This window comes from Mesoplodon densirostris, chromosome 1 (genome assembly GCF_025265405.1).
Source record: "Mesoplodon densirostris isolate mMesDen1 chromosome 1, mMesDen1 primary haplotype, whole genome shotgun sequence".
In the NCBI taxonomy this organism is placed as follows: Eukaryota; Metazoa; Chordata; class Mammalia; order Artiodactyla; family Ziphiidae; genus Mesoplodon; species Mesoplodon densirostris.
This window is the reverse complement of record NC_082661.1, coordinates 103,941,947-103,967,964: the sequence shown is the minus strand read 5'-3', so window position 1 is coordinate 103,967,964 and position 26,018 is coordinate 103,941,947. Positions and strand designations below refer to the sequence as shown.

Below are 26,018 nucleotides of genomic sequence, written 5' to 3'. Positions count from 1 at the left end.
GCTTTGACACCTGGGACCTTGCTGACCATGGAGGGACAGCCCTTCCCAGGGCCACCCAGTTCCTGGAGACGTCAAGGACTTGCCTGCAAACAGGCCTTTCATATGTGAACCAACCAATGCAGAGTCCACACCCTAGCCAACTCCTTTATGAGGTTCACACATGCTGGACCACTATCCCCTGCCCTAATCACCCCTGGGCCAGGTGCCTGACAGCTGGGGCAGCCCCTGGTCCCAGAGCTTTTACTGAAATTATTCAGACCAGCCCATCCTCAGCCTGTTTGCCCTGCCTCACCCATTCCTTCCTGTGAAAACCACAATAAAGGCTCTTGTTCCCATTTTTCCCCCTCCCTCCACCTCTTGACCTGCCCTGGTGCTTCCCCATGTGGCCCTGTGTGACCTGGCGTGGCCTGTTGTGGTGTGGCATTATGGGGAACGGGGGAGTGTGATAAACTTTCCTGCTCAATGGCAGTCATCTGCTGATCTGTTGGCCCTCCCTCCATACTGCGGGATAATAAAGCCTACAGTTTAAAACCCCCTGCTCCTGTGGAAAGGGCATGGGCTGAGTTTCATGTGTAACAAGTGATGGGAGATGACCCATCCGTGAAATATCCTGCAACACCTGTAAGACTCTAATTGAGCTGAAATCCTTTTCTCTGTGGGTTATCTTTCCAGCAGGATAAACACTGCCATTTTCTTCAACTAATCATTCATTCATTTATTCATTCAGGGACTACTTATTGAACACCTACTGTGCTTGGGGCACTGGAGGCACAAAACTGTAAACAAAACTGTCGGCACCAGTTCCTTTCTGCTGCTGGCGATCGACACGCACCTGGCACAGGCGACCTGGCTAATAAACACGTCATTATAAATTGTGAAAAGCTACGAAGAGCGACACCCGGCTTCTGGTGGTAACAGATTCGAGCCGTGGGCAGCCCTCCATGGGACACAAGGAGAAGTCTCCCCGGGGAGTTATCGTGCTCATTCCCACCCCTCTGCATCAGGGACCTTGCAGGTCCCAGGAACACTCCTGCACCAGTGTTGGGATAAGGTCCCTGGCACAGGGGGTGTTCTTCAAATGCTTCGTGGTGGCTGCTTTTTGCAAATCCGAGCTGAGAGTAGGAGCTCTCACCCCTGAACTTGGGTCCCTGAATTCCGTGGGATGAAGAAGATTCTGGAGGAGGAGGGCCCAGGTGATGTCAGGGTGACTCATTGATCGTAGTGTCCCTAGGATTGGGATCCACGGACATCCCTCTAAGTTCCCAACTTGACTGCTACAGAGACAACTGCAAGCACACTCTGGACCTGGTACTTCAAGACCAACTTGAGTCACCACAACAGTTGGGACCATTAACACCTCCCAGACCTGGCTGGTCACACACCTGGAGCCCCGGGAGTCCGGGGGAGGTTGCATCCCCTTGAAGCCTGATGCCGAGCTGGATCTGTAACGTGCATCCCCTCCTAACCCTCCCCACGGGTGCGCACGTCGGGGGAGACTGCACTGGGGGTTGGGGGAGAGCCTGCACACTCTGGGGGTGTTGGTGGACACTGGCTCCCGTCCGAGGCAGGTTCCTGGGGATTTCCAGTTCCATTGAGACCCTCCGGCCAGAGCAGAGTTTGCGGGGGTCGGGTTCTTGGTGGAGCTTTGGCCCCTGCCTGGGCCACAGGCGGTCTGGTGTGATGATTCCCCTGGTTCCTGAAAGTGTGGGTGGAATACAGCCTGGGCCACGGGAAGAATCCCCTCTTGGTTTCCAGACACAGTCGGTTCCTGTGATAGAAAGTGCGCCCCCCAACCGAAGTCCTCTTCCTCCTAAAACAGTAAACAAAGCAATCTTTCCACCCTAGAGGAACTGCAGACAGTCCTGCCCTCCGGGACCTGAAAGGTCACAGGGCAGTGACTTCGCCCACATCCCCATCCAATTGTCCATTTTCCGTGTGAGAGACGATGGTGAGCATGTTGCAGCTGCTGATGCAGATGTGGCCCCTTTTACGGGAATGTGCACAGCTCCCAGTGTCTGGGATGCAGCTGACCCTGTTGGTTCCGTGCCTGTTGGTGAAGTTGCTCCCACGTGGAGGGAAACAGTGCATCTCACAGGTCTAAGCAAACGCTTCAGCTCTTTCTAAGCGGCGAGGGAGGCTGGCATCTTCTTCTTCAGAACCTCAGCAGCATCAATCAAGCTGACTGGGTCTGGTGAGGAGAAAACAGCAAGTTCTCTCCAAGCCTTCGTGGGACACAGATGACCAGCGGCTCTGGACATTGCACACTTGGAGGATTTCGGAAAGGGAGCTGGAGGCTTGTGCAACTATGAGAAGGGCTGGTGGCAAGCAAGTCAGGAATCACCTTTGATTCCCTAAGTCACTGGCGCTTAAGAGGGCAGCTCTCGAGAACCAGAAGCTGCTGCAAATCTCAGGAACCTCTTGGAAATTCTCAGTAACTGCCCGAATCTATGGCAGCAAAGCAAACGTTCCCAATCTCATGTCCACCCGTACATCTACCTGTATCCAACTCCTGGGATAACGGGGCCCCAGTCTGTCCAAATCCACACACGTGTCTCTTGTCGGGCAGATGCCACCTCTGTCCCAGTTTCTCAGGAGACCTTCCAAGGGGATGTTAGTGATGCTGGGTGGGTGACAGTGCAGCACATGGAACAGTGGAACAAGTAAAGGTAGCGATGCATCACCTCGTGGGCCATTCCTGTCACAACGCCAAAACAGAAGGCGCAGGAACCAGTCTAAGCACCCACATCTCACCCTGCAGTTGTCCTCGTCTCACACCAAACCTTGGGTCTCAGGCAAGTGCACAGGGATCTTTGAGCTTCTTGCTCTCTTTTGTTTGCACATTTATTACGATGAATATTGTCACGTGGTACTGATGCCACCGCCATCCCCTTCTGCCTCCTAAATGGCCCACAAGGGGAGTGCTTGCTTTTGAACCACCCCTTGGTTGATAAAAGGGTGTCTTTGAGATTTTTTTCCTTTGGAAGGTGCACAAATGATACATTTTTGAACACTTCAAATCTACGTGTGCCCTACTTCCTTTACAATGGAGTAAAACCCAGACGGAGCTGAGTCATCACAACCCTCCCAGTATCTCCCGGCCTCCGGAACAGTAGAGGAGCCTCAGCCCTACTCATTCCCCCTGGTAAGTATTCTGTTTATTCTGTTTAGAACTTTGTAGGACTTTTTAATCTTTATGGTTCAAATTCTGAAATTCTTACAGGATGGACTTTGGCCCAATACTACATAGGCCTTTTGATCTGCGGGCTCGGAATTTTTCCAGCTCCGCTGTGTGCCCTGATTCCCAAGGAAGCCTGTGTTTCATGGAGACCTCCTTCCCTCTGTCTCTTACAAGGCTTTTATTTACTCTATTTCTCATTCCCTTGTTATTTTTAGAGATTCGTAATCCGTTCTCTTCCGTGGTGACATCGTCTTCCGCCTTCTTCTCTTTATTATCCTTTTTTTTTTTTTTTTTTTGCAGTACCCGGGCCTCTCACTGTTGTGGCCTCTCCCGTTGCGGAGCACAGGCTCCGGACGCGCAGGCTCAGCGGCCATGGCTCACGGGCCTAGCCGCTCCACAGCATGTGGGATCTTCCCGGACTGGGACACGAACCCGTGTCCCCTGCCTCGGCAGGCAGACTCTCAACCACTGCGCCACCGCCACCAGGGAAGCCGTCTCTTTATTATCTTTAATGCAAATAAATGCTAATTCCGCTCCTGCCCTTTCACTTTCCTTCTTACTCCGGTGACTCCCCTCCTACTCAGCCTGTGAACTTCTACTATCTGGTTTCAAAGAGGGCATATTTTCTGGCATTCATATCGAGACACAATGCATAAAATTTTGAGCTGTGGTTGTGTTTCTCTTCAGTTACTTATCCTTGAATGAGGAGCACTCCCTCCAGGCCAAGTGTTTTCTGGTTCACGAGCTGTGTCCTGTCTCCTCCTTGCTGCATTCTTAGCTGCTGGTGGAATCCTTCTTTTCCACGTTAATCTCAAAGGCAGCATGATGTGCACCCCAGACAAATTGTGGGTATCTAGCAGGGCATCGCTGTGTGTGCACCTCTGGAATTGACCCCGTGGTCTGGGGTTAAGACTGCAGTCGAGCGTTTACATCGGCATCGTCATCAGCCCGCTGCAGTGGTTCCTTGTCCCAAATGCAGGGATACGTGGTGACCCCATCTCTGGCTCGGGGTGAGGGTGGGGGAGCATGTAGCTCAAGATTAAGACAGTGAGCTACAGGGATTCCTCCAGGATGACCATGTGACCTGACCAGAGCCTCTAGACTTTATGAGAGGAAGATGCCCAGGCTGGAGCTGCTGTAGCCATTTTGTGACCTGAGGACACCTACATGGCTCTGTACCCGAGCGGTGGACTGTGGCTTGGAGAAACAGAGCCATACCAAAGATCTCCATGTAACACTGTGATGCAAATCTTCAGTGGGGCCTCCGCACTGCCAGCAATTTTAACAACTTCCTTAGCCAATCCACTTTCTCACTCTCCTGATAAAATTTCACACCTTTGGGACTTCACTGGTGGCGCAATGGTTAAGAATCCGCCTGCCAGTGCTGGGGACATGGGTTTGAACCCTGGTCCGGGAAGATACCACATGCCGCGGAGCAACTAAGCCCGAGCGCCACAACTACTGAGCCTGCACCCTAGAGCCCACGAGCCACAACTACTGAGCCCACGTGCCACAACTACTGAAGCCCATGCGCCTAGAGCCCATGCCACTCGCTGCAACTAGAGAAAGCCCACGTGCCACAACGAAGACCCAACGCAACCAAAAATAAATAATTAATTAATTAATTTTAAAAAATTTCACACCTTCTCCTGTTTCCCTGGCCCCTTTCCCTCTTCTCCCTTCCAGGGATGACCTTACCTGTAACTTCCCTGAGAACACAAAGCAGCTGAAAGAGAAGCTCCCACCCCACGTGCTTCTAAGCCCTCCAGTTCTCCAGGGTCAGTGGTCCCTGCTCCCACCTGACCTGGCCCCTCAGCTCATGCTTGGGCTCTATCCCACTCACCCCTCGAGGACTTGCTGCTGGGCATTCCCTCCTCTCCCTCCTGTACCTTCTGTCTCTCCACGTCTATTAGCTCATTCTCGTCCACATGCCCCCTTAGCTGCTGCCCCAATTCTCTGCCCTTGAGTCGCCAGAAAATTCCAGAAAGCATTATTACGGGCACTGGCTGTCCAGTTCCTCACCTCCCGTGATTCCCTCGACTAGCCCCCAGGAGGGGTCTGTCCTTATGCCTGCCTGTGCTCTGTCCTCACGACTTGCCCTCTTGGCAGCCCCGGGCCTGCTGACTCAGCCCTGCTCTGAAGCATCCTTCACGTCCCAACACGGGGTCCTCCCTCTGCCTGCAGAAGTGCTGTGGTCAGCAGAGGGCCTGGGCTGCCCAGGGATGTCCGCCTGAATCCCAACTCTAGATTGCTTTGCACCTCGCTGCCCTCAACTCTGGGGCCCCTATCTGGTGGGCTTGCTGTCAGCGCGGTTTACGGGCCCGTGCTTGGAAGTTGCCCACGTCGGACTTGATACACGGCGGAGACTAAGTGGGAGCTGCCGTCACCACTGTGGTCACCTCGGCTTGTGGCTCTGCTGGCGGCATGGCCCCTCCCGCGCCTCCGCCGGCAGGTACTGCTGGGCCGTTGACAGGGCTGAGCACCGGGGCCGCAATCTGTGAGCTGCAAATGATGAGAACGGTGCTGCGTCCCAGCGTGGAGCCAGGGGGGGTTTTGGAACGAAGTGCCCTCTGCCCAGCCCGGTACTGTCGGAGATTAACAACCTAATTATAACATCATGTGAATGCCAGTGGGTTATGAGCACAGGCTATTAAAACACCTGGGCTGGTGCACTTAGTGCCTGCAACGGGCAAGTCTGAGCTCGATGGGCTGCCAAAGCCCCTGGGCCTCGCGGGCCCCGGTCGTGGAGATGAGGCAACAATGGGCCACGCACAGCCGGGAGAGGCTGGGAGTGGCGGGGCCGGCCCTGGGCATCACTCCCCGGTGGAAACAGCAGCGCGTGGTGATTGTTCTAGCAGGCTGGGGCTTGTGAAGCGTTTTCACGTCTGATGGAATCGGGCTGAGCAGGGCCTGGGCTGTAGTGGCCAGAGCCCTGCCCAGCCTTACCCTCACCGCATAAGCCGGATGGGCGCACCTGGCCGCTCTCCTTGGAGCTGAGCTCGGGGGATGTGGGTCTCTCCTCTGGTTGGTCCTGCTGAGTGGACAGCAACTGCCACACAGAGACTGCTCATCCCCCAGGGCCACCCCTGTCTCTTTAGAACCAAGGATGCTGCCGCGGGCACACCTGTAGCTGGACAGCCTGGGCTGGTCCTCATGAAGTGGGGGGACCATGCACCACCGAGGCCCAGGGGCGGGTGGGGGTCCCAGAGATGCTGGGAAGGCCTGGCCGAGGGTGGGCCTGGGGAGGGGATTTGGGGAGGATGGAAGAAGCCGGATGCCTTGTTGTCGGGAAGCGGGGCCACGCGGTGACTGGGTGGGTCCGTGACCTGGTCTGGAAGGAGCGGGCTCGGGGCCTGAGCCGTGATGGTGAAGGAGCCGCCCCCGCATGCTCAGCTGGACGGCGCGAGGTCATCAAGGTCATCGCCGGCTGGTCTGTGTGCAGATGTGATCGCGGCTGGCTCTCAGCTCTGTCGCAGAGGCCTGGTCTGCTGCTGGTGACCCTGGCTGTGTCGGACAGGGGAAGGCCCAGCCCTGGTGCGCCCGGTGGGGCCTGAGGTCAGGGGCCGCCGTGCTCTCTCTCAACTCAGTGGGGTCCTTCTCGAAAGGGTCCTGATCCTGACTTTACACGAATCCCCACAAGAATGGATGTTGGCCTTGACACCAGCCTTGGCGCCTTCCGGGGGAAGCGTCACCGTGTGCCGGGGTGTCTTCTGCAGGGGTCCCTGGGCCGTGCCACACAGGAAGGAGGTGGCGACTTCCCCTTGGGGATCCGCCGTGGGCAGGGGGTGCTCCTCTGGCCCACAGAGTCACCCGCTGGCCTTGCAGCTGCTCCCTGGCTGGAAGGAGGCCCCCAGGTCCTTGGACGGGGACCCTCTGTTATTGACGATGTGAAACTGGTTGGGTTTCCATTTTAGCGACAGAGCTGGAGGGACGAGCCCAGAGGATATTTGAGGAAGTATTTCTGCTCCTCTGATTCCAGTTTGTCAAGGGCGTTGCACGTTTCCATCTGCTCCTTTGAGATTCGTTGTTACCTGATGACTCTGGACGCCAAACTTGGGTATCTTGGGTGAAAACCAGCTTGAGTCTGCCTGGGATTTGGGGTGCCTCTGGAGCTTTAGAGCAATGCCTCTTATTTGGGCTAAAAATAACTTCCCCCTCCAAGCGCCTCAGTCTCCTCTGTGAACAGGGCACACTCATACCTGCCCCGCTCACGGGAAGCTCAAGAGTGATCACAGCGCCTGCACTTTGTAGCCGGCCACGTGGGCATGTTTGTGTCCTCGACGTCCTACCACGAAGCTGTCACTGACTGCGACGTGGGGCATCCTGAGAGCCAAGGTCCCTACGTGGCTCCCTGGCCCCAGTCTGGCCCATCATTCAGGAAAGTGTTCCAGATGGATCGACATGGGAACAGCAAACATCTTCTCACACCCACCAGCCTCTGCCAGGGAGAAGACCCCCGACAGAGCCGCCACGCACGGAAGTGGGAATCAAGATCATCCAGCAGAGGGGGCCTCACTGCCCCAAGGCCTGGCAGTTATGACAGGAGAGGAAATGGCCAGTTTCTGAAGCTCTCCAGACGCACCGTGGGTGCCAGCTTCCAGGTTCTGTCTCTATCTCTCCACGCACACCACACAGGCACACACACACCACACACACGCCTAGACACACACACCCAGACACCCCCCAGACACACACACACACACACACACCTAGACGCACACACACACACCTAGGTGCACACACCTGGACACAAACACACCACACAAACCTAGACACACACACCTAGACACACACACACGCCTAGACACACACCCCTAGACACACACACACACATCTAGACACACACACTTAGACACACACACACCTAGACACACACACACACCTAGATGCACACAACCTAGACACACACATCACACATCACACACCACACAGACACACACATACCACACATCACACACACACCACACACACACACGTCACAGGTACATGCAGAGACACACACACCACACATCACACACAGACACACACACACCACACGTCACACACACGCAGAGACACACGCACACACACACACACCACCCTGGCCTCGGCACAGCACCCTCGCCCTGGATGGTCCCACACACCCCCTCCTTCTTGTCCCGCTGGCCCCACTCAAACATGGCCTCCGATGGAAGGGCTGGTTGGGGTCACTGCCCCTGGCCCTCACCTTCCTGTTGGATCCTGTGGTCACTGTCAGCTTCCCCGCCGGCCCGGGGCCTCCTTCAGGCCCAGGGACTTTGTCTCGTGTGCTCACGGCCCTGGCCCAGGGCCTGGCACGGTTTGGAGGGGCATGAGATCTGGCAGGAAGTTTTTGACGTTGTTGATACTGAACTCCACATATTATGATCCAGAGAAGGAGGGGGGTATCTGTATTTGTGTGACTCTAAGAGTGTGAGTGTGTGTGTGCACAGGGGTGGTGAGCTGCCCATGTCCGGCCTTCTCCTATCTGCTCCTGACTCCTCTGTCTCCTCAAAGACAAGCGGACGGCATTTCAGGGACAAGGGGCTTCCGTCCGGCTGGGGTGCACCTGCCAGGCTCTCAACCCCTGGCCTCTGCGCCTCACCTGGCAAATGGGCTGTGCTCCAGGACCCCTCAGCCGGCCATCAGGGGAGAAGTGAGGTGACACGGGTGTGAGGATGTGGTGACATCACTGCTTTGGGGTGGCACGTCCCGATCCCATGATGGAGATGGTCAGTGTCCCGGCACCTGCCCCACAAACTGCGAGAATTCCTCCCGGCCTCTCCCTGTGTCCCTGACACTGAAATTCTAGGGCCCTGGGTGAGTGTTTAGGGAAATGTTGACAAATAGCTTCATAATAAGGCAAACGCTGATCATATTCATTTAATCTTTGTTAAAAGCATCACAAATGATTTATTGTTTTTTAAAAAGGAAAAATAAGAAAGAATCGATCGCATCTCTGTTATGTGCATATACGAAGTATGGGCTCAACCCGGCTGAATGAAACGTTAGCTGCCCAAGCCCAGCCCGTTATTCCCAGGTGCCTGCGTGTACCTGTACACCAAATACACAGAACCTCAAATGTAGAACCAGATAAATCCATAGACCTATGTGTTGATTGATACGATTATGGGAATGGGAAAGTATCGTTATAGGTGCCGACTTATTCCCAGGTTCTTGGGTCCACACACCCAAAATGCTCTTAATAGAAATAATGACATAAAATACATGAAAAACACAAATAGCGAAAGCGAAAACCCTACCCCAACAGAGAGAATGAAGCTGAGGGTCAAGGAAGGGCAAAGGGCTCATCACCCGCAGGCACTGCTGAGCTGGGGGCTGTGTCCTTGCTGACCTTGACCTTGGACCTGGACAGTGCTGACACATGTCTGACCCTGGTTCTGACACTCACAGGACGGGCCGGGTGCGGGTGGACAGCAAGACACAGGGTTCCTAAGCCGTCTTTGGTGAACTCGGGCAGGCTGCGGGGAGGCAAAAGTCCCGGAGAACCCAGCCTCTCCCACACAGCCCCCCAGCTCCAGTCTGGGGTCCACTGCCCCAGCCCTTCCCCAAGGAGGGTCTTGAGGACGGCTTGCAGGGCGAGCTCTGCGGGGCTGGGCCAGGAGCTCCAGGCGGTGGGCCGGCAGGGTGGGAAAAGGGACGCCTCTGTCGCCTGCCCCGTGACCTGCAGTGACCCCTTCTGAGTTGGTTTCGGGTGGTCTGAGTCCCCACAAGGAGCTGGACTCCAGGGGTCCCCCACTCCACAAGGATTCAGGGCCTCCCAAGTGTTCTGGGCGTGAGGATGCATCCCTGGCCTCCCTCCCGCAGGCCACGTTTCTTTTCTGGGCAAGTGGGCTAATGCCCCCCAGTCTTCATTCTGGACTTCCCACGGCCAGCGAGTTCCTAGCCTGGGCTGTGGTGTCCCCACCTCTGAGGGGAAGGCCCCGGCCACCTGAGAGCCCAGCCTGGGGTGTGGGTAGGGGGAGGAGGGAGAGGATGGGGAGGGGATACTGATTTCCAGTTTCAAGGCAAAAGGTGAAAATCTGCCCCCATATATCCCTAGTGTCCCTGATTCTAGGCATCTGTGAGTGAGTGGAATCACACTGCACAGGGAGCAGGGGGCTGGCTCCTGGGCGCCTCTGCTGCCGTCTTACTGTGTGACCTTGGGAAAATCACTCCCTCTCTGGGCCTCAGTTTCTCCATCTTCAAAACGAGGAGCACACTACTTGGCGGCCCTTCGGGCTCTGCCATTCGAAATCCCGCCTGGTTCCCGGTTCCTACATGTGTCCCTCAAGCTATGAGGAGGCACAGAACACTCTGGGCATCTAGAGGCCGTTCCCACCGCGGCCACTAAGACGGGATCTTGCAGGCGGGAACCCCGTGCGAGGGCGCCGCCTGCTGGCTTCCTTCGGAAGTGCAGGCGCTGGATCCCTAGGACCCTGTGAGGGGCTGGGGCGAGCTGGCTGGGGGGAAGCCAGGGAGGGCCTTTGCCTTGTGGGCCCCAGGAGAGAAGGCTGCCAGAAGGGGCAGAGGAGCATCCCTGGGCATTCTGGAAAAGGGGTTCCCGAGAATGGGGCTACTGCCTGGCAATAAAAATAGGAAGTTGAACCCTCCCCCCGAAAAAACGCAAACAGCTACCTAGAGAGGTATTTACATTATCTGCAGTTTAAAAAGAGGAAGGACAGCGGGAGGTGTGGAAGGCGGTATTGGGAGGGCCTACCACTGGCTTTCTGGATTCTGGCGGGGCGGTGGATACCCCTGCAGAGGGACGACCCTGCGGTGGGAGCTGCCTTCCTGGAGGTTATGAGGAAGGAAGCAGGGCCCCGCTGTCCCTCTGCTGGGACGGGAGCCCGCGGCACAGGTGATGGGGGCAGGTCAGCGGTGCTGAGAGCCCGGCCTCTCCCAGACTCAGGGGGACCAGCCTCGGCCACGAGAAGTCAGGCCCGGCTGCAGTGACCAGCCGTGGGCAGCCAGGGTGGCCGTGTGAGGTCCAGAGAAGTGCCCAGAGTCTGGGAGGGTGGGCGGCTCAGCGGGTGGCACGTGGGCCTGGTGTCCGGCGGGGGGGGCGGGAGCTGGTGGGTCTCCTGGGCGGCCGTGGGCTGGGCGGGCTTGAGCTGGACAGAGGCGCATCTGTCGCCTTGCGTGGACACAGCTGGAGGAGGAGGCTTTTCCGAGGTCTTTGAGGGGACGCCGGTCCCAGCCCCGTGCCAGTGGCACGTGTGGTCCTGTGCCCTCCGTGGGGGATGAAGCGGCGGAGAGGAGAGAGCTCTGGGAGCGGCCTCCAGTGGCATCAGCCCACCAGGTAGCTGTGCATCTCTCGGGAGTTGACGCTCAGGACCACGCCAGAGTGATTCCCTGGAGGCACAGAGATGCCAGGCGTGAGCACACGCCCGGCCGAGGGGCAGAGAGAGGACGGAGGGCCGTGCGGGACACGGTGTGGCCTCAACCGGCGTGCGGGGCATCCTGCGCTTCCTGCAGCCCTGCGGGTCGTGCCTGGACGCAGGCGCGGAGAGGTGGGCGTCTCTAGGTTTCCTGGGGGAGGTGACTGAGGGTGGGCTCTCCTGGTGCCGGCACAAGCAGTGGACCCAGGGGGCCTCCGGGGGTGAGGCCATGCCCGCCAGCAGCCACCATACTCACTGCCCTGCAGTGGCCGGCCCGGCGTCGGCGGCAGGGGGATGTAGGAGGGGCTCTGTGCCCCCCGGGCAGGGGGCACTGCAGGGTGGCGAGGCAAGGCCCCGGGAGGCAGCCAGAGGGAGAAGGGCACAGTGACGGTCAGAAGGGAAGGGGTCTGCCGGGGTCCTGGGCGGGGCTGTGTTCTGAGCCTGAGGGCCGGAGGCGTGGCCGGTGGAAGGAGCCGGCTCGGGCGGCCTGGAGCCCCCCAGACCCCCGGGCACGTGGGGAGGAAGCGGCCCAGAGCTTCCAGTGGGGCCACCGGGGGGGCATGGGGTGGTGAGCCCCGCGTGCGGGGGGAGACCTCATCAAGGCGTGTCACCTCATGGCCTCGGTTTTGTCATCTGTAACTTGGGGATGATAATATGGCCTCCCCTAAAGGATGGTAGTGGGGTCCCGAAGGGACTGCCCCTGAGGATTTGGGCAGGGCCTGGCACACACTAAGTGCTCCATTAAAAGAATCCCTTATTATTACGCTATCATTGCTCTTCGGGGCTTGACGGCAGAGCTGCGGAGGCAGGAGGGCCACTCTCTCATCTCCCTGGGACGCCCACCCCTCTGTCTGAGCTTGGGAAGCCCGGGTCCACCAGGAGCCTCTGCCACCACCTTTCACGTGGGGTGCGACACCACCTGATGAAGATGGGGGTGACCACCCAGGAGGCCGCATGGGGCCCCGATGCTCTCCAACCACCGCTGGCCTGGGCTGAGGGGTCTTGGGGCGCATGTGGGAGCTGGCCCTGAGCCTGGGCCGCAGCGTGGGGGAGGGACACAGAATCAGCTGCGCCTCTTATCAGCTAAGTGACTTGGGAGACTGAGTGGCTGCTGTGAACCTCAGCTGTCCCATCTGTCAAATGGACACACGGCCAGGGCCTGCCTCCCAGGCCGGCTGCGAGACTGTGTCGGGAAGCACTGGGCCTGGTGAGAAGCAAGTGCCCAGGAAATCGGAGCTGTTGTCACCGTCCCGGGAGGCTGTGGACCACGTCCCTGAGAGGAACCCGGCCGTGGGAGACTGTGGGGCTGCGAGGTCAGGGAACTGTGGAGGACGGGAGTGGTCAGCTCCGGAACACTCCAGGGAGAAAAGAGAGATGCGGGCTTTGGGGTCCGGCCGGCCCGCGTCTGGATCCCAGGCCAGCCACTTGTCCGCTGTGCTGCCTGGGTGAGCAACGTCAGCTCTCTGAGCCTCACCTCCAATCATTTAAAAGGTGAGGACAGCGATTCCACCTCCCACAGCTCTGGGGACACAGTGGATATGGGTGGGAGGGGGTAAAGGGGCGGTGAAAACACAACCCACGACAGTGACACGTTTCTGGAGTGTCCTCCTGGCTGCTTGTCTGGGGGTCTCACAGCAACCCAGGGGTGGGGCGGTCACCGTGTAGAGGGTGCAGAGAGCGGCTGTTAAGGGTGGGGAGAGCCAGCGGAGGGGGGGGGGCAGGTGGCGAGGGAAGGGGAGGGGGTTTTCGGGGTGGGCGTTACCTAGAGTCTGTGAGTGGAGCTCATCGTCTATAAACTCCTCACCCTGGATGGCACTCTGCACGTCCTGGCTGTGGCTCATGGGGCTCGTCATTTCCTGTTCCTTCTCGTTGTGCATCTGGGCGTACACGGTCCTGCTGGGGCGTTTCCTGCAGGACGGAGGTGGGGACTCAGGGCTCTGCCCAGGATGCCCGTCCCCAGAAGCCCCCAGCGGAGCCCTGGGCCATCCCTCTGTGTGGTGCTGACATCGCTCCTGGGTCTGCCTCCTGCCCTGCCTCTGCGCCAAGCCACCTCCTCCAGGAAGCCCTCCCTCCCGTGAGCTCCCGCAGCCCTGGGTTTCCCTCTGCCCCCGCACACGGGGTACTCGCTGTCCATCCGTCTCCCTTCAGGCATGTTGCAGGGAGAGGCTGTTTTATTTTCTTTCAGGTCCCCATCACCTTGCACTTCAGGGCTCTGGCTGGGTTGGCATGCATTCCCACAAGGCACGTGATGTTGACTGGCTCTGAGAGGTGCTTGCTGAGCCCTGCCTGGGGTTTTGGGGCTGGCTGCACCGTCCTCAAGTTCCCATACCCTCCAGGGCAGAGGGGGAGGAGAGCAAGGGCACAGCCCCCTCTGCCTCAGCTGGGACCGGGCTCAGGGCCCCTGGACCAGGTTCCTTCATGTTCAACACCCCAGTTAGTTGGAGCAAAACCCCAAAAGAGCCCATGGTCCCAATTTACAGAAGAGGGAGTTAGACTCAGTGGGAGAGTGGGCTTCCTCAGAGCCACTCACCGACACTGGCAGTTCTCTGGAAATATTGAGATGGCAGGATACACATTCAGGGCCCAGAGCAGGTTGGCCCATGTGGCCAGCTCCAGTGGACTGTAGCACTTGATGGCTGTGAGCCTCTGAGACTTAGGGGCTGTTTGTTACGCAGCCGGGCCCAGCCCACACTGACTGCTGCATCAGCCAGGAGAGCCCAGCTCCCTGGGCTCCACAGAGCTTAAAGCCTCTGGACAAATGGGGCATTTCTCTCTGCTGCTGCAAGGTCCTCCCCTTCCTCCTCCCTCCCCCTCCTCTGGGGACAAGGTAGTAGGTTCCTTCTGGGCCATTTACACTGTGTGTGATAAATCTGGAGCAATTTGTGGAAACTGCAATCTGGCCTTCAGGGGGTCTGAAGAAGGCAATTGAAAGAGACTGGAATTCTGCCCCTTTCACTCCCGACCTGCCAGGCCTGCCTTCTGCCCACCCCCAGGCAATCCTGCCGCCCTGCAATTCTCAAGTGCCCTGAGAAAAGCCCAAATGGGTGCACCCAAACTGTGGTCCAAGGGGTAAGAGAAAGGGGTGGGGGCAGGTCCCGACTCCAGCCATTGCCTGCAACTCGGCTCTGACTTGGGAGGCGGCGTCTAAATCGTTTTCTCATTCAGCCTCTCAGGACTCACACCCCATGGCCTGCCTCAGCCAGGCCTGAGCTGGGCGGTTTTCACAAGGTCCCAATTAAACACGGCGTTATGGCAACAAGGGAGACGGGCACAGGAGAAGGTCTGCAGGAGCTGGGGGCCTGCGTCTGTGCCTGCCCACCCCCCTCCCCTCCCCATCTTCCCCTCCCTGCCCCCTGCCCCTCTTCCCCACCTCCTCCCCCTCTTCTTCTTCCCTTGTCCTACCCTCCTCCTGCTTAGTCTCCTTTTACAGATGAGGAAACTGAGGCTCAGGGAGGGGAAGAGACTGGCCAGGACCACAGAGCTGGTCAGCAGCCTGGTCTCCGAGGCTGACTCAGCCCTGCTGCCATCTGGGCTGCCCTGCAGGTTGGGGGGCTGCCACCCAGTGTGAACGGTGTTGGAGGACTGAGACCCGGAAGTGTCCAGGGCTCGGGGGAGGAAGGAGCCTCGGCCTCAGAGGAGCAGGGAGGGGAGGGTCAGCTCCGTCTCTGGTCTGTTCCCAAGGGCGACCCCAACCAGGGAGACCCCAAGGCCACTGGAGCCAAACCAGCAAGACGGGGAGAAACAACGGGCTCAGATCTGGCAGCTGCGTTTTGCAGGAAATGAGTCTGGTGACACTTTCTGGTCGTTTTGCTCATTCCCAGGCCCTCGAGGGTGCCCACGAGTAACCCCAGCACCGAGGGTTATTAAACCCATTTCACAGCTGAGGACTAAGGTCAGAGGGGGAGGGAGGCACCACAACCCCTCCCGATGACCTCACGGTGTGCTTGCCACCCACCCGCTCCCACCCTGGGTGTCAGCCGCCCCCCGCTCCGGCCCTGGGTGTCCCGTGCAGCCGCTCCATCTGGAAGCTGGAGCCCCCTCGCTGTGGAGTGCCTGGCACACGGCAGCTCTGGATCATGCTTGCGGAGGGAAGGGGTGGATGAGTGCTGGGGGAAGCATGGGGGTTGGCCACAGCCTGGGGTCAGAGCCCCACTCCTCACTCCTCAGCTGTGTGGCCCTGGGAAAATCACTTAACCTCTCTGAGCCTGGGTTTCCTCATCTGTAAAATGGGTGGGTGGAGCAGAAAGGAGGATGGGGGTGGAAGAGGCTCCTTGGGTTGTGAGTGGTCGGCTGTCTCCCTCTGGGATCAAGGTGACTCAGAACCAGGCTGTGGGTCCAGACAAGCCCACTCCCCACCCCAGGACCCATCGCAGGCACAGCCACAACCCTCCAAGAACCTGCTGGGAAGCTGCACCCCCCCACCACCAGGCCCTGCCCTCACGCCCGGTTAGCCCAGGGAGGCCGGGTGACCTTGCCTTTTGAACTTGTAGAGGATGAAGGCTCCCACCGCGAACAGCCCGATGAGAAGGAGGACTGCCACTGCCCAGTAGCCGCCACCTCCTCCCAGGCTTGGAGAATCTGTGAGCAAAGCAGCCTGTGAGTGGTCAGTGCGGGCACCGGCCAGCCTCCTGGCACCCAGGACCCCCACTGAGTAAATCCCAGCCCTGGTCCTTCCTCCTGGAAAGTGGACAGAACTCCTCTGTCCGGATTGATGCTGGCGTGGACACGTGGCTGCACAGGGCAGAACGCAGCTCTTCAGCTCCTGCAAAGATCCTTGCCCAAAGTGGGGAGGATAGTCCACGGTGGGGGGCGGGGACAGAGTCACCTGAGACTCTAAATGACATAATTAAAGCAAGAGCTCTGTGCTGTGTCCGTGGAGAGCACCGTGAGGCCCTTGGTGTGACTGGGTTTTAACCGGAGGCAACCACCCGTCCAGGAGGAGCGCGTGTGCGGGCGGCAGAGGGGGTCCCTCTGACCCCAGTGTCCACAGTAATGGGTGTCGTCTGAGGGGCCTGGACACACGCCCACCCCACCCTACAGAGGTGAGCTCAGGCCAGGCCTCTCACCTGTGTCCAAGTCCCTCATGGCCACCAGCACCCGGACCCCACCACGCAGGAGGAAGCTGATCTTCTGTGCGTTCAGCACCTGCTGGATGGCCATGAGCCTCTGAAAGCACAGAGCGGAGAGTGAGGGGGTCCTCGGGGACCTAGCAGAGGGAGCGGGAGAGCTGGGCAGATGTCTACCCTGACCCTCCAGAGCCATGGGGCTCAGCCTCTCTGGGCCTCAGTCGCCTCCTCTGTAAAATGGGAATACTAGCCACCAATGAACTCTCACCAAGAACCTACAATGGGACACAAGGTGACCCAAATGTGGCCCTGCCCTCAGAACGCTCTAGTTTTAGTCAGGACCATGGAGTGTGGTAAAGTTGGGGAAACCCAGGGATGCTCCAGGAGGCCCCCAACCCCAGAAGTAATCAGGGGAGGCTTCTTGGAGGTGGAAGACCAGTAAGAAGACAAGACAGGGACAGGAGAGGTGACCCAGGCAGGCGAGTGAGCCTACACCTGAGGCAGAGAAATCCCAGGAGGTGATGTTGCTGGATCATGGTGGGGGGAGGGGGCAGCTGGCCTCTGGGGCGCCCAGCTGGTTTGGCAGTTCAGGAGGGGGTGGTTTTCCTGGTGTTCAGAAGGGAACCACTCAGCCCACAGGGGTGTCAGTTGTCACCCTCTGCACAGGTGGGTGCGGATGGGTTGGGGGAGGGTCCCCCTCAGGGATGGGGGCCCCGTGGCTCTGCTCCCTGGGCCTCGGGGGGATATACCCTGGGGACTCTGCTGGCTGCTTCCCTGAGCAGCGTTTCAGCACCTGGGACTCCACGAGGCCCGTTCCCTGCTCATGGAAGGAGGGTCCTGAGTCGGGAACTGTGTAAACGACAGGCCAACAGCCCCAGACCTGAAGGGTCCGGGAAGACACCTGGTTCTGCCCCTTGATCTCATGGCCTGGAGGGGTCACTGCACCTTTCCGTTCTCAGGTCGACGTGAGGATTCGTAGGAGCATCGTGGGTGGCGCCCTGAGCCCCGCGCTCGGTACGCAGCAAGGCAAGCCTGCTGTCCGTGGCCGTGGCGTGTGGCTAAGTTTTCTCGCTGACTTCGGGCATGTGGCAGACACAGCACTCAGGACAATGAGGGTGGAGTCCCCCCGTCTCTCACCTCCTTCCCTTCCAGCCCTCACTCAGAAGCGTCCCGAGTGGGTGCAGCCCCTGAGCCCCGTGCTGGCACCTGGGACCCCCGCAGCCTTCCCCTCTGCCCTCAGCTCGTCTGAGAAGTGGGTCGATGCCTCTCAACCCGCCACTGACCCACCTCCAGAGACACCGCATCAGCAGGGGCTGGGGGCTTGGCCGGGAGCCCCCAGGTGCAGATGTGGACGCCCTTTGGGACGGGCTGTGGGTCAGGCTGGCACAGGCACAGGTCCACCAGGAGGCCGCCCGGGAGTGGCTTGAGCACAGTTTGGCAGCCAGAGTGACAGTGGGGCTCCACGCCCGTGCTGTGCTTCCTGGTGGGGGCCTCACTGATCCTCACTTCCCTCGTCTGTAAAATGGGACGCTACCACCCACCCACAGGGGTCCTGCTGGTCTTGCTGTATCTGTGCCTCCGTGCGGGTCACTCTTTCCAGACCGTCTGCATGAGCATCTGTCTTCTCGATTAGCTCAGAGCTTGGCTGCGGCTCTGATTCATCTTTTTTTGAGATAACATTTACTTTCTTCAAGTGTACAATTCAATGGTTTTTAGTATATTCACAGTCATGCCCATCACCACTATCTAATTCCAGAACATTTTCTTTCTCCCAAAGGAAACCCCTAAAACTGTGAGCAGTCACTCCCCAGCCCCCAGCCCCCAGCCCCCAGCAACCAGCAACCAGCAACCAGCAATGCACTGTCTCTGTGGATTTGCCTAATCTGGACATTTCATATAAATGGAATCACACAATCCATGGCTTTTTGTGACCATCTTCTTTCACTTTACATCATGTTTCCAATGTTCAACCAAGTTGCAGCCTGGATCAGAATCTCATTCCTTTTGATGGCTGAATAATATTCCACTGTGTGGATGGACCACCTTCTGCTCATCCACTCATCTGTGGGTGGACATTTGGGTTGTTTCCACTTTGGGGCCGTGAACATTCAGGCACACGTGTGTGTGCACATACATTTTCAGTTCTCTTTGGGACACTCCTGCGGGTGGGGCTGCTGCATCATTTGTTAACTCCGCATTTAACTGTTTAAAGAACCACCAGACTGTTTCCACGGTGGCTGCACCATTTTCCACTCCCCCCAGCAGTGAAGGAGGGGTCTGTTTCTCCATATCCTCGTCCACACTCATTACTGTCTGCTTGGTACGGAATTACAGCTGCCCTAGATGGAGTGAAGTTCTTCCCATTCATCTTTTTTCTTTTTTGATGTGGACCATTTTTAAAGTCTTTATTGAATTTGTTATAATGTTGCTTCTGTTTTATGTTTTGCCTTTTTGGCCGTGAGGCATGTGGGATCTTAACTCCCTGACCAGAAATCAAACCCCCAACCCCTGCATTGGAAGGTGAAGTCTTAACCGCTGGATCACGAGGGAAGTACCCCCCACATTTATCTTTTGATTCCCCATCCTAGTTGGATGTTCTGAAACTGTTGCCCAGGATCCCCTGGCCGGTGCTCACCCCTTGCAGTGAGGCTGGGGCGGTGTGACAAGCTCTAGCCAATGAAATGGGAGTGAAAGTGGAGCGTCCCCCTGAGGGGGTGGTCCTGCCCAATGCCCTGGTCCCCCCCACTCCCCCACCATTGTGACCTTGGGGTAGCCACAAGGGGGAGGAGGGACAGTGATCAGTGAGAGATAAGCCTTTACGTGATGAGGAGCGACTGAGGTCCCCGTGCTTGTCGGGAATCATCACCAAAACCTCGGCGGCGTGGGGAGGACCCGGCCCAGTGGCCGCAGGAGATACCTTGTCACTTGTGAGGCTCCTCTTCTTCGTGGGCCTTGGAGGGGGCAGGAGCACGTGCAGGTCGGCCAAGGTGGGCAGCCCTGGCTTTACAACGGTCACCAGCAGCTCCTGGGGGATGCTGGTCTCCTACGGGGACACAGACAGCCACTCTGATCCACTGGCCTTCTCTGTCCCCTGCCACACTCCAGGGGCCCAGGAATAGCCTCTCTCCCTGAGTGGCCTGAGTCTTGGCCATTCCTGACCCCTCTACACCTGGAGTTATGGCCCCAGCAGCTTATGGCACTGCCTTCTACCTACTGCAGCCCAGCACTCCTGGTCCCTCAGCCTTTGGCCTCCGCTCAGCCAGGCCTGCCCCCTTCAGCTCATTCCTCCCACCATGCCCAGGTGAGAAGACCCCTCCCTGGCTACTGTCCTCCCAAGTGTCAGGGCTCCTGGCCATGCACCTCCCTCAACCCACAAAGCTCTGTCTCCTGAAAGTCCCACTCCATGCATGTTCATCTGGCAAACTCCTATTCATCCTTCAACACCCAGGACAATATTGCCCAAATTATTAATGGGCCAAAGGGAGGCATGGCCAGGGTGGGCCTCAGTCTGTGACAGCCTTGGATGACTCTAGAGGGCTGGGTTTTCTCCCACTGGGGGCCCAAGGGCCTCAAGTACCCTATGCCCACCCTGATGCACTGCCTTTGCTTTCTGTGAGCTCCCTGAGGGCAGCCATCACACTGACTCATCTCTCTGTCTCCAGTATCCAGCCCAGAAGAGAAACGTAGTGAGTAAATGAAAATCCCTTTAAAGAGATTCTGTTGTAGGACAGCAACTGTGTCTTGTGCAAACAGCTGGTGCTCACTAGATGTGCATGGAAGATTCAGTCCTGTCCCTCCTCTGCAAGGTGACAGTCTGGCTGCATGTCCCCCAGGGCCAGGTAAGAGGACCCTACATGGCTTCCAAGCACCACTGTCAGCCGACGTGAAGGACAGAGCATCAGGACTGCAGGGCAGCCCGCCTGCCCTCTCCTGGGGGCTGCACAGCCCCCGCTTCTCTGGGGGCACCCACAACCCAGAGGTGGGAAGATGGTTTTGCCAGTGGTGGGCTGGGGGCACCTTGGAGAGGAGCCGGGACACCACGAGGCCAATGTCCTCCCTCCACTCGGGGGTGTTGGGGTTGTGAGCGTCCAGGTCCTTGGAAAACTGCAGAGGCATGACCTGAAATTGATCTGGAAAGAGGCAGAGATGGGAGAGTGGGTCAGTCCTGGGTGCCTGGCCCCGCTTCCTCTGCGGACGGTGGCCACAGCCCCTGGATGGTCCAGGGCTGGCCCTGGGTGTGGATCCTGAGGCCCACTTTCAGAAAACAAGATTCTTCCCAGTCTGTGTGCCAGCAGCTGTCCCGGGCAGGCCCACTACACTGGCTGCCATTTAATAAAAATAATAACAACAACAAAGATGACAATGACGAGGACAGCAGTGCTGCCCTGGAGGGAGGGCCAAGCCTGCTGTGTGATTTGCCCCATCAACTCACAAGGACATACACACCCTACGACGTTGACTTCTCGTCCCCCAGGGGTCCATGGACTTTGACTGGGCTGGTCCCCCCACCAGAGTAAGAGTCCCTGGAGAGCAGAGTCCCCACCTTCTCTGTCTCTCACATTTCCCAGGGTCCGCAACTCAGAAACCTATTCTAGAGCCACAAGTAGCAGGGGGTAAACAAGACCCGGCACCAGGAGTCTCAGAGTGAACTGCAATCTCTCCGTTTACCTCCCGAGCCTTGGTTTCTTGATTTGTAAAATGGGAGGAGGTTTTGCAGGGATGAGGAGCTCAAGGGACAAGTGCCTTGTGAACTGTGAGCATGCAGTGCAGGTGGAGATGACTGTTTCAAGGCTCTGGGCTCAGGGCCTGGTGCCCACATACTCGTGAATGAAGGAATGGCTGAGGGCAGTCCCCTAAATATTTAACTGATGGCTGCTGTCCACAGGAGAGGCTGTTCTTTAAGCAAAATGAGAGTTTATCAGTGTGGTGATGAGGGCAACATGGTGCTGGGGTGGGGGTCTCTTCCATTCTTAGGACTAATTTTCTATCGTAAATGTCTCCTGGGGGGCTCAGAGCCCCCAGTGAGCACCAATAAATGGGACACGGATTCAGAGCAGGACTCTCAACAAAATTGATATAATCACATGACGATCCTCAGATAACGGGGATGCTGAGGACAGGCACCCGGTGGGCAGGCAGAGCTGGTGCCCGATCCCAGCTCTGTTGCTGCTGGGTGACCTTGTCAAGCCCCTCAGCCGTGTCCTCATTTGTGCCATGTGGAGCCTGTGAATGCCATGGACATAGGAGCTGTCGGTATTTATTTTACAGATGGGGAAATGGAGGCCAGCAAGGTCAGGGGCATCAGAGCTGCGTTTGCTGGCCCCTCTGCCCCGCTGGGCCCTGCCTGGGATGACCAGGACATCGGTGGCATGTACACCGCCTGCCCCCGACCCTGAGCTCCTGAAAAGGAGGAGCTGTGCTGCCTGTCCCGGGGGACAGGAGGGGGGAAACTCACCCAGCACGCGGACCACCTTGGAGTCCTGCAGCACAGAGGTCCCACAGGCAGCCTGCACCGTCACGCGCACGTCCCCTGTGTCCCCAAACCGCGTTGTCACAGAGTTCTCCAGGGACAGCAGGGGCTGTGGGCACGAGAGGGGGTCAGGGTTGGGCCGGAGAGCTGGCCCCAGTGTGCGGCCAGGGCTGCACTGACAGCCCCCGGGGGGTACGGAGAGAGCCCCCCAGAGACGCCCGGTCCTGAGCCCCAGCACGGACACCATCTCCCAGTGCCCCTTCTCTCCAGAGGCTCCGAGCCCCCCTCTGTGGATGGTGTCGAAGGCGCATGGTGGCTGCCAGGCAGGGCCTCCACCCTGATCCCTTTAACCTTCTCACCCCCTCCATGCTCAGCTGGGCTATGGGACCTTCATCCTTGGACCCCAGCAGCCGGCTCAGCACCCACCCTGTGGGGTGGGCACACACATCCGATTGGGCCTCACTATTACCTCGGACCTTGTAGACGGGGAGGCAGAGGCTTGGGGAGGTGCAGCGACCGGCCCCAAGAGCTCGGCTGCAAGGGGCTGGGTCACCATTCGAACCCGGAGCCCGAGCACCTTCCTCGACCCTCCCCATGCCAGGGAAACACAGTCTGGAGCCCAGGGCCCCTCCCGGTCTGGGCCCTCAGCCGTTGTTTGGGGCTTTCTGCTTGGCGATGAAGGGCTGTCGTTTGCTGAATAAATGAAGGATCCCCCTTTGGGTCTTGAGGCACCCCCCAGCCTAAGGGTGGGCAGCTTCACCTGCAAAGGCCCTCAGGGTCTCCTACCAGGCATCTTCCCTTGGCTCCCCACTGCCCACATGATACAACCCACAGCACTGGGTGAGGCTTCTGAGGTGGGGTCCAGCCCCAGGGACCCCCTCCTCCATGAAGGCTTCCCTGACTACTCCCGTGCTATAACTAGAAATGGCCTGATCTCTTCTGGAACTTTCAGATGTGTCACCTGTCTCCTTTTTGTGACACCTGTCACACACTAACTTAGGTCACCTACTATGTTCCCACATCTTTCCCTAGGAAAAGGCAGGGTCTGATCCGATTCATCCCCCGTCCACCACACTCAGACATGGCCGGACCCTGAACAGATGCTCAGGGTGAAGGAAGAGTCGGTGTGTGCTCTCCTCACCTCCATGGTGTCACACACTGTGTCCTGCCCAGTATGGAGGGTGGGGCCTGCCCCACTCTCCACCCCAGATGGGAGCCTGTGGGAAGGAGGGACTGCCAGGGGCCTTGGGCCAGCGTACCTGCAGGCTGTGACCAATCCACCAGTAGAAGACGGTGAGGTTGGGGTTCAGGGGCAGCAGCACAGCTGTGAGGGTCACGTCCTGGTCGATGCCAACGACAGGAACCACTTCGAGGTAGAGTGCCTGCAGGGGGGCTGCAGGGGCCAGAAAAAGGTTAGGGGTTAGAGGGCATCAGGGCGCTGGCCATGTCACAGGCTGCTATCAGTCAGTGTCACAATCAACCTCATCACCACCATCACCACCATCACCATCATCACCATCAGCACCATCATCACCATCATTACCATCATCACCACCATTACCATCAACTCTATCATCATCACCATTACCACCACCATCACCACCACCATCACAACCACCATCACCACCATCACCACTACCATCACCACCACCATCATCACCACCACCTCTATCATCACCATCATCACCACCATCACCACCATCATCAACACCACCACCACCATCATCATCACCACCATCACCTCTATCATCATCACCATCACCATCACCACCACCATCATCACCACCATCACCTCTATCATCACCACCATCACCATCACCATCACCACCACCACCATCACCACCATCATTACCATCATCTCTATCATCATCACCACCACCATCACCACCATCACCATCATCACCACCACCATCATCATCACCATCGCCACCACCACCACCATCACCATCACCACTACCACCACCATCACCACCACCATCACCATCATCACCACCACCATCATCATCACCACCACCATCACCATCATCCCCACCACCACCACCACCATTACCATCATCATCACCACCACCATCCCCACCACCATCACCATCCCCACCACCATCACCATCATCACCACCACCACCATCACCACTATCCCCACTGCTGCACAGACCACCATGGGTGTGGACTCGAGCCAGCCTGCCTGCCTCTCTGCCCTTGGGCTCCCTGTGCTTCCCCAAGAACCAGGTCTCTGTCACAGGGAGAGACACTTGGCCTCAAAGGGACGACAGACTTACAGTTGACCTGGACAAACAGCACTGCTTCATCGTGTCCCGCCATGTTCTCCGCCCTGACAGACACGCGGTAGACACCAGGGCTCTCATAGCGGTGCCGGATGGGCTCCCCGGTCAACGTGAGGTTCACATACATGGCCTTGAAGCCGTCTCCCAGGTCCACCTGGTACTTGGTGGTCAGGACATCGCCCTGCGGGAAACACCACAGGGCCACTTAGGAGTGGCTGCAAAGCTGGGGGCCAGCGATGCGGCATTCACTCATTCATTTAATTGTTCATTCCCTCACTCCTTTCCTCAAAGTGAGTGGCCTGGGGACCCCAGGGAACCCCAGGGAACCAGATCTGTTCTGCCCTTGGGGCTCCCAGCCTGGAGGGCTGGGCTGAGAGCTGTAGGAGGTGCGTGGAAGCAGGGGCCAGGGCCAGGTTTGCATTAGAAAGATCACCCAGCTGCAGAGAGGGAGAGGGGTCAGGGCTCACAGGTGAGGGCAGGGAGGCAGTGCAGGGGTGGGGATAGGGGCCAGGGAGACCCACCGAGGCCTCAGCCAGGAGCCAGGAGGGCGGGAAGGGGCCTAGCACATGCTGGTTGGTTTCAGTAACACGTCTAGGAAGATGTGTGTGTGTAGGAAGACGCTTAGTCTCCCAGGAAATTAAGAAAACATTATTTTTCCCTCTCTGATGCTGCGATTCCTGCATTTTTCTTTTATCTCATTCTATGCGGTGCCAGGAGTGATGCTCGTATGCATGGGCTCTGTGCAGGAAGGGGCTCCCACCCACCACTGCCTCTTCCAGGCATTTCCCCACCCACACAAGCTGTCCAATCATCCGTATACTCCCGCCACGAGCCTTATCCTTCCAATAACCGTATTTTCCTCATAGAGTCGTGGGGAGGAAACTGAGTGAAGGGAACAATAACTTTTTCAAATTTCTGACAAGAAGTTCTCATATTCAGTCTCATGTTCTCCCTCCCTCCCCCACCCCACATCGTCCCTTCCTGCCATCCCTCCCCCTGCTGCAGGAACACCCAGAAAACCATTTCCTAGTGATCCAGAACGAAGCAGGGTCATCACTAACTGTTTAGCAATCCTCTTATTTTACCCCTGCCAAACCTTAAAACTTGATAGAATACTTTTAAGTAAATTATGTTCATCTAACTTTCTTCATAAATATGGTGTAATAGGTTGAATAGTGTCCATCCCTGCCCCCGCTCCATTCAGTCCACTTGAAACCCCAGAATGTACCTTTTTTGGAAATAGGGTGTTTACAGATGTAATTAGTTAAGATGAGGTCACACCGGATTAGAATAGGACCTAAATCCAATGACTGGGGTCTTTATAAGAAAAAGAAAGGGGATTTGAGACACAGGGGAAGCCATGTGAAGACAGAGGCTGGAGGGAATGCGGCCACAGCCCAGGGATGCCTGGAGCCCCCAGAAGCTGCAGAGACAAGGGAAGATCCTCCAGAGGGAGCCCAGACCTGCTGACACTATGATTTTGGACTTCTAGCCTCCAAAACTGTGAGAGGAGAAATGTGTGTTGTTTCAAGCCACCCAGTTTGTGGCCACTGTTGTGATGGCCTCAGGGACCTTATACAAGTACGTTCTATTATCCCCATTTTATAGGTTTGAAGACTGAGGCTCTGTGAGCCCAGAACCTGC

At 57.8% G+C, this 26,018-nt stretch overlaps 1 protein-coding gene across 2 annotated transcripts in view; it reads right to left on the bottom strand.

The window, feature by feature from the left end:
- Positions 1 to 9,094: 9,094 nt before the first annotated feature.
- SORCS2 (sortilin related VPS10 domain containing receptor 2) overlaps positions 9,095 to 26,018 on the bottom strand; it is a 553,507-nt gene continuing 536,583 nt past the window's right edge. For both annotated transcript variants that reach the window (XM_060106386.1, XM_060106377.1), the window contains 9 exons: positions 24,369 to 24,555; positions 23,352 to 23,485; positions 22,078 to 22,201; positions 20,640 to 20,752; positions 19,540 to 19,665; positions 16,623 to 16,722; positions 16,032 to 16,134; positions 13,319 to 13,464; positions 9,095 to 11,530 (listed from right to left, as the gene is read on the bottom strand). In XM_060106386.1, coding sequence (XP_059962369.1) covers positions 11,466 to 11,530; positions 13,319 to 13,464; positions 16,032 to 16,134; positions 16,623 to 16,722; positions 19,540 to 19,665; positions 20,640 to 20,752; positions 22,078 to 22,201; positions 23,352 to 23,485; positions 24,369 to 24,555 — 1,098 coding nt within the window. In that variant the 3' untranslated portion in view covers positions 9,095 to 11,465. The remainder of the gene's footprint in view (positions 11,531 to 13,318; positions 13,465 to 16,031; positions 16,135 to 16,622; positions 16,723 to 19,539; positions 19,666 to 20,639; positions 20,753 to 22,077; positions 22,202 to 23,351; positions 23,486 to 24,368; positions 24,556 to 26,018) is intronic.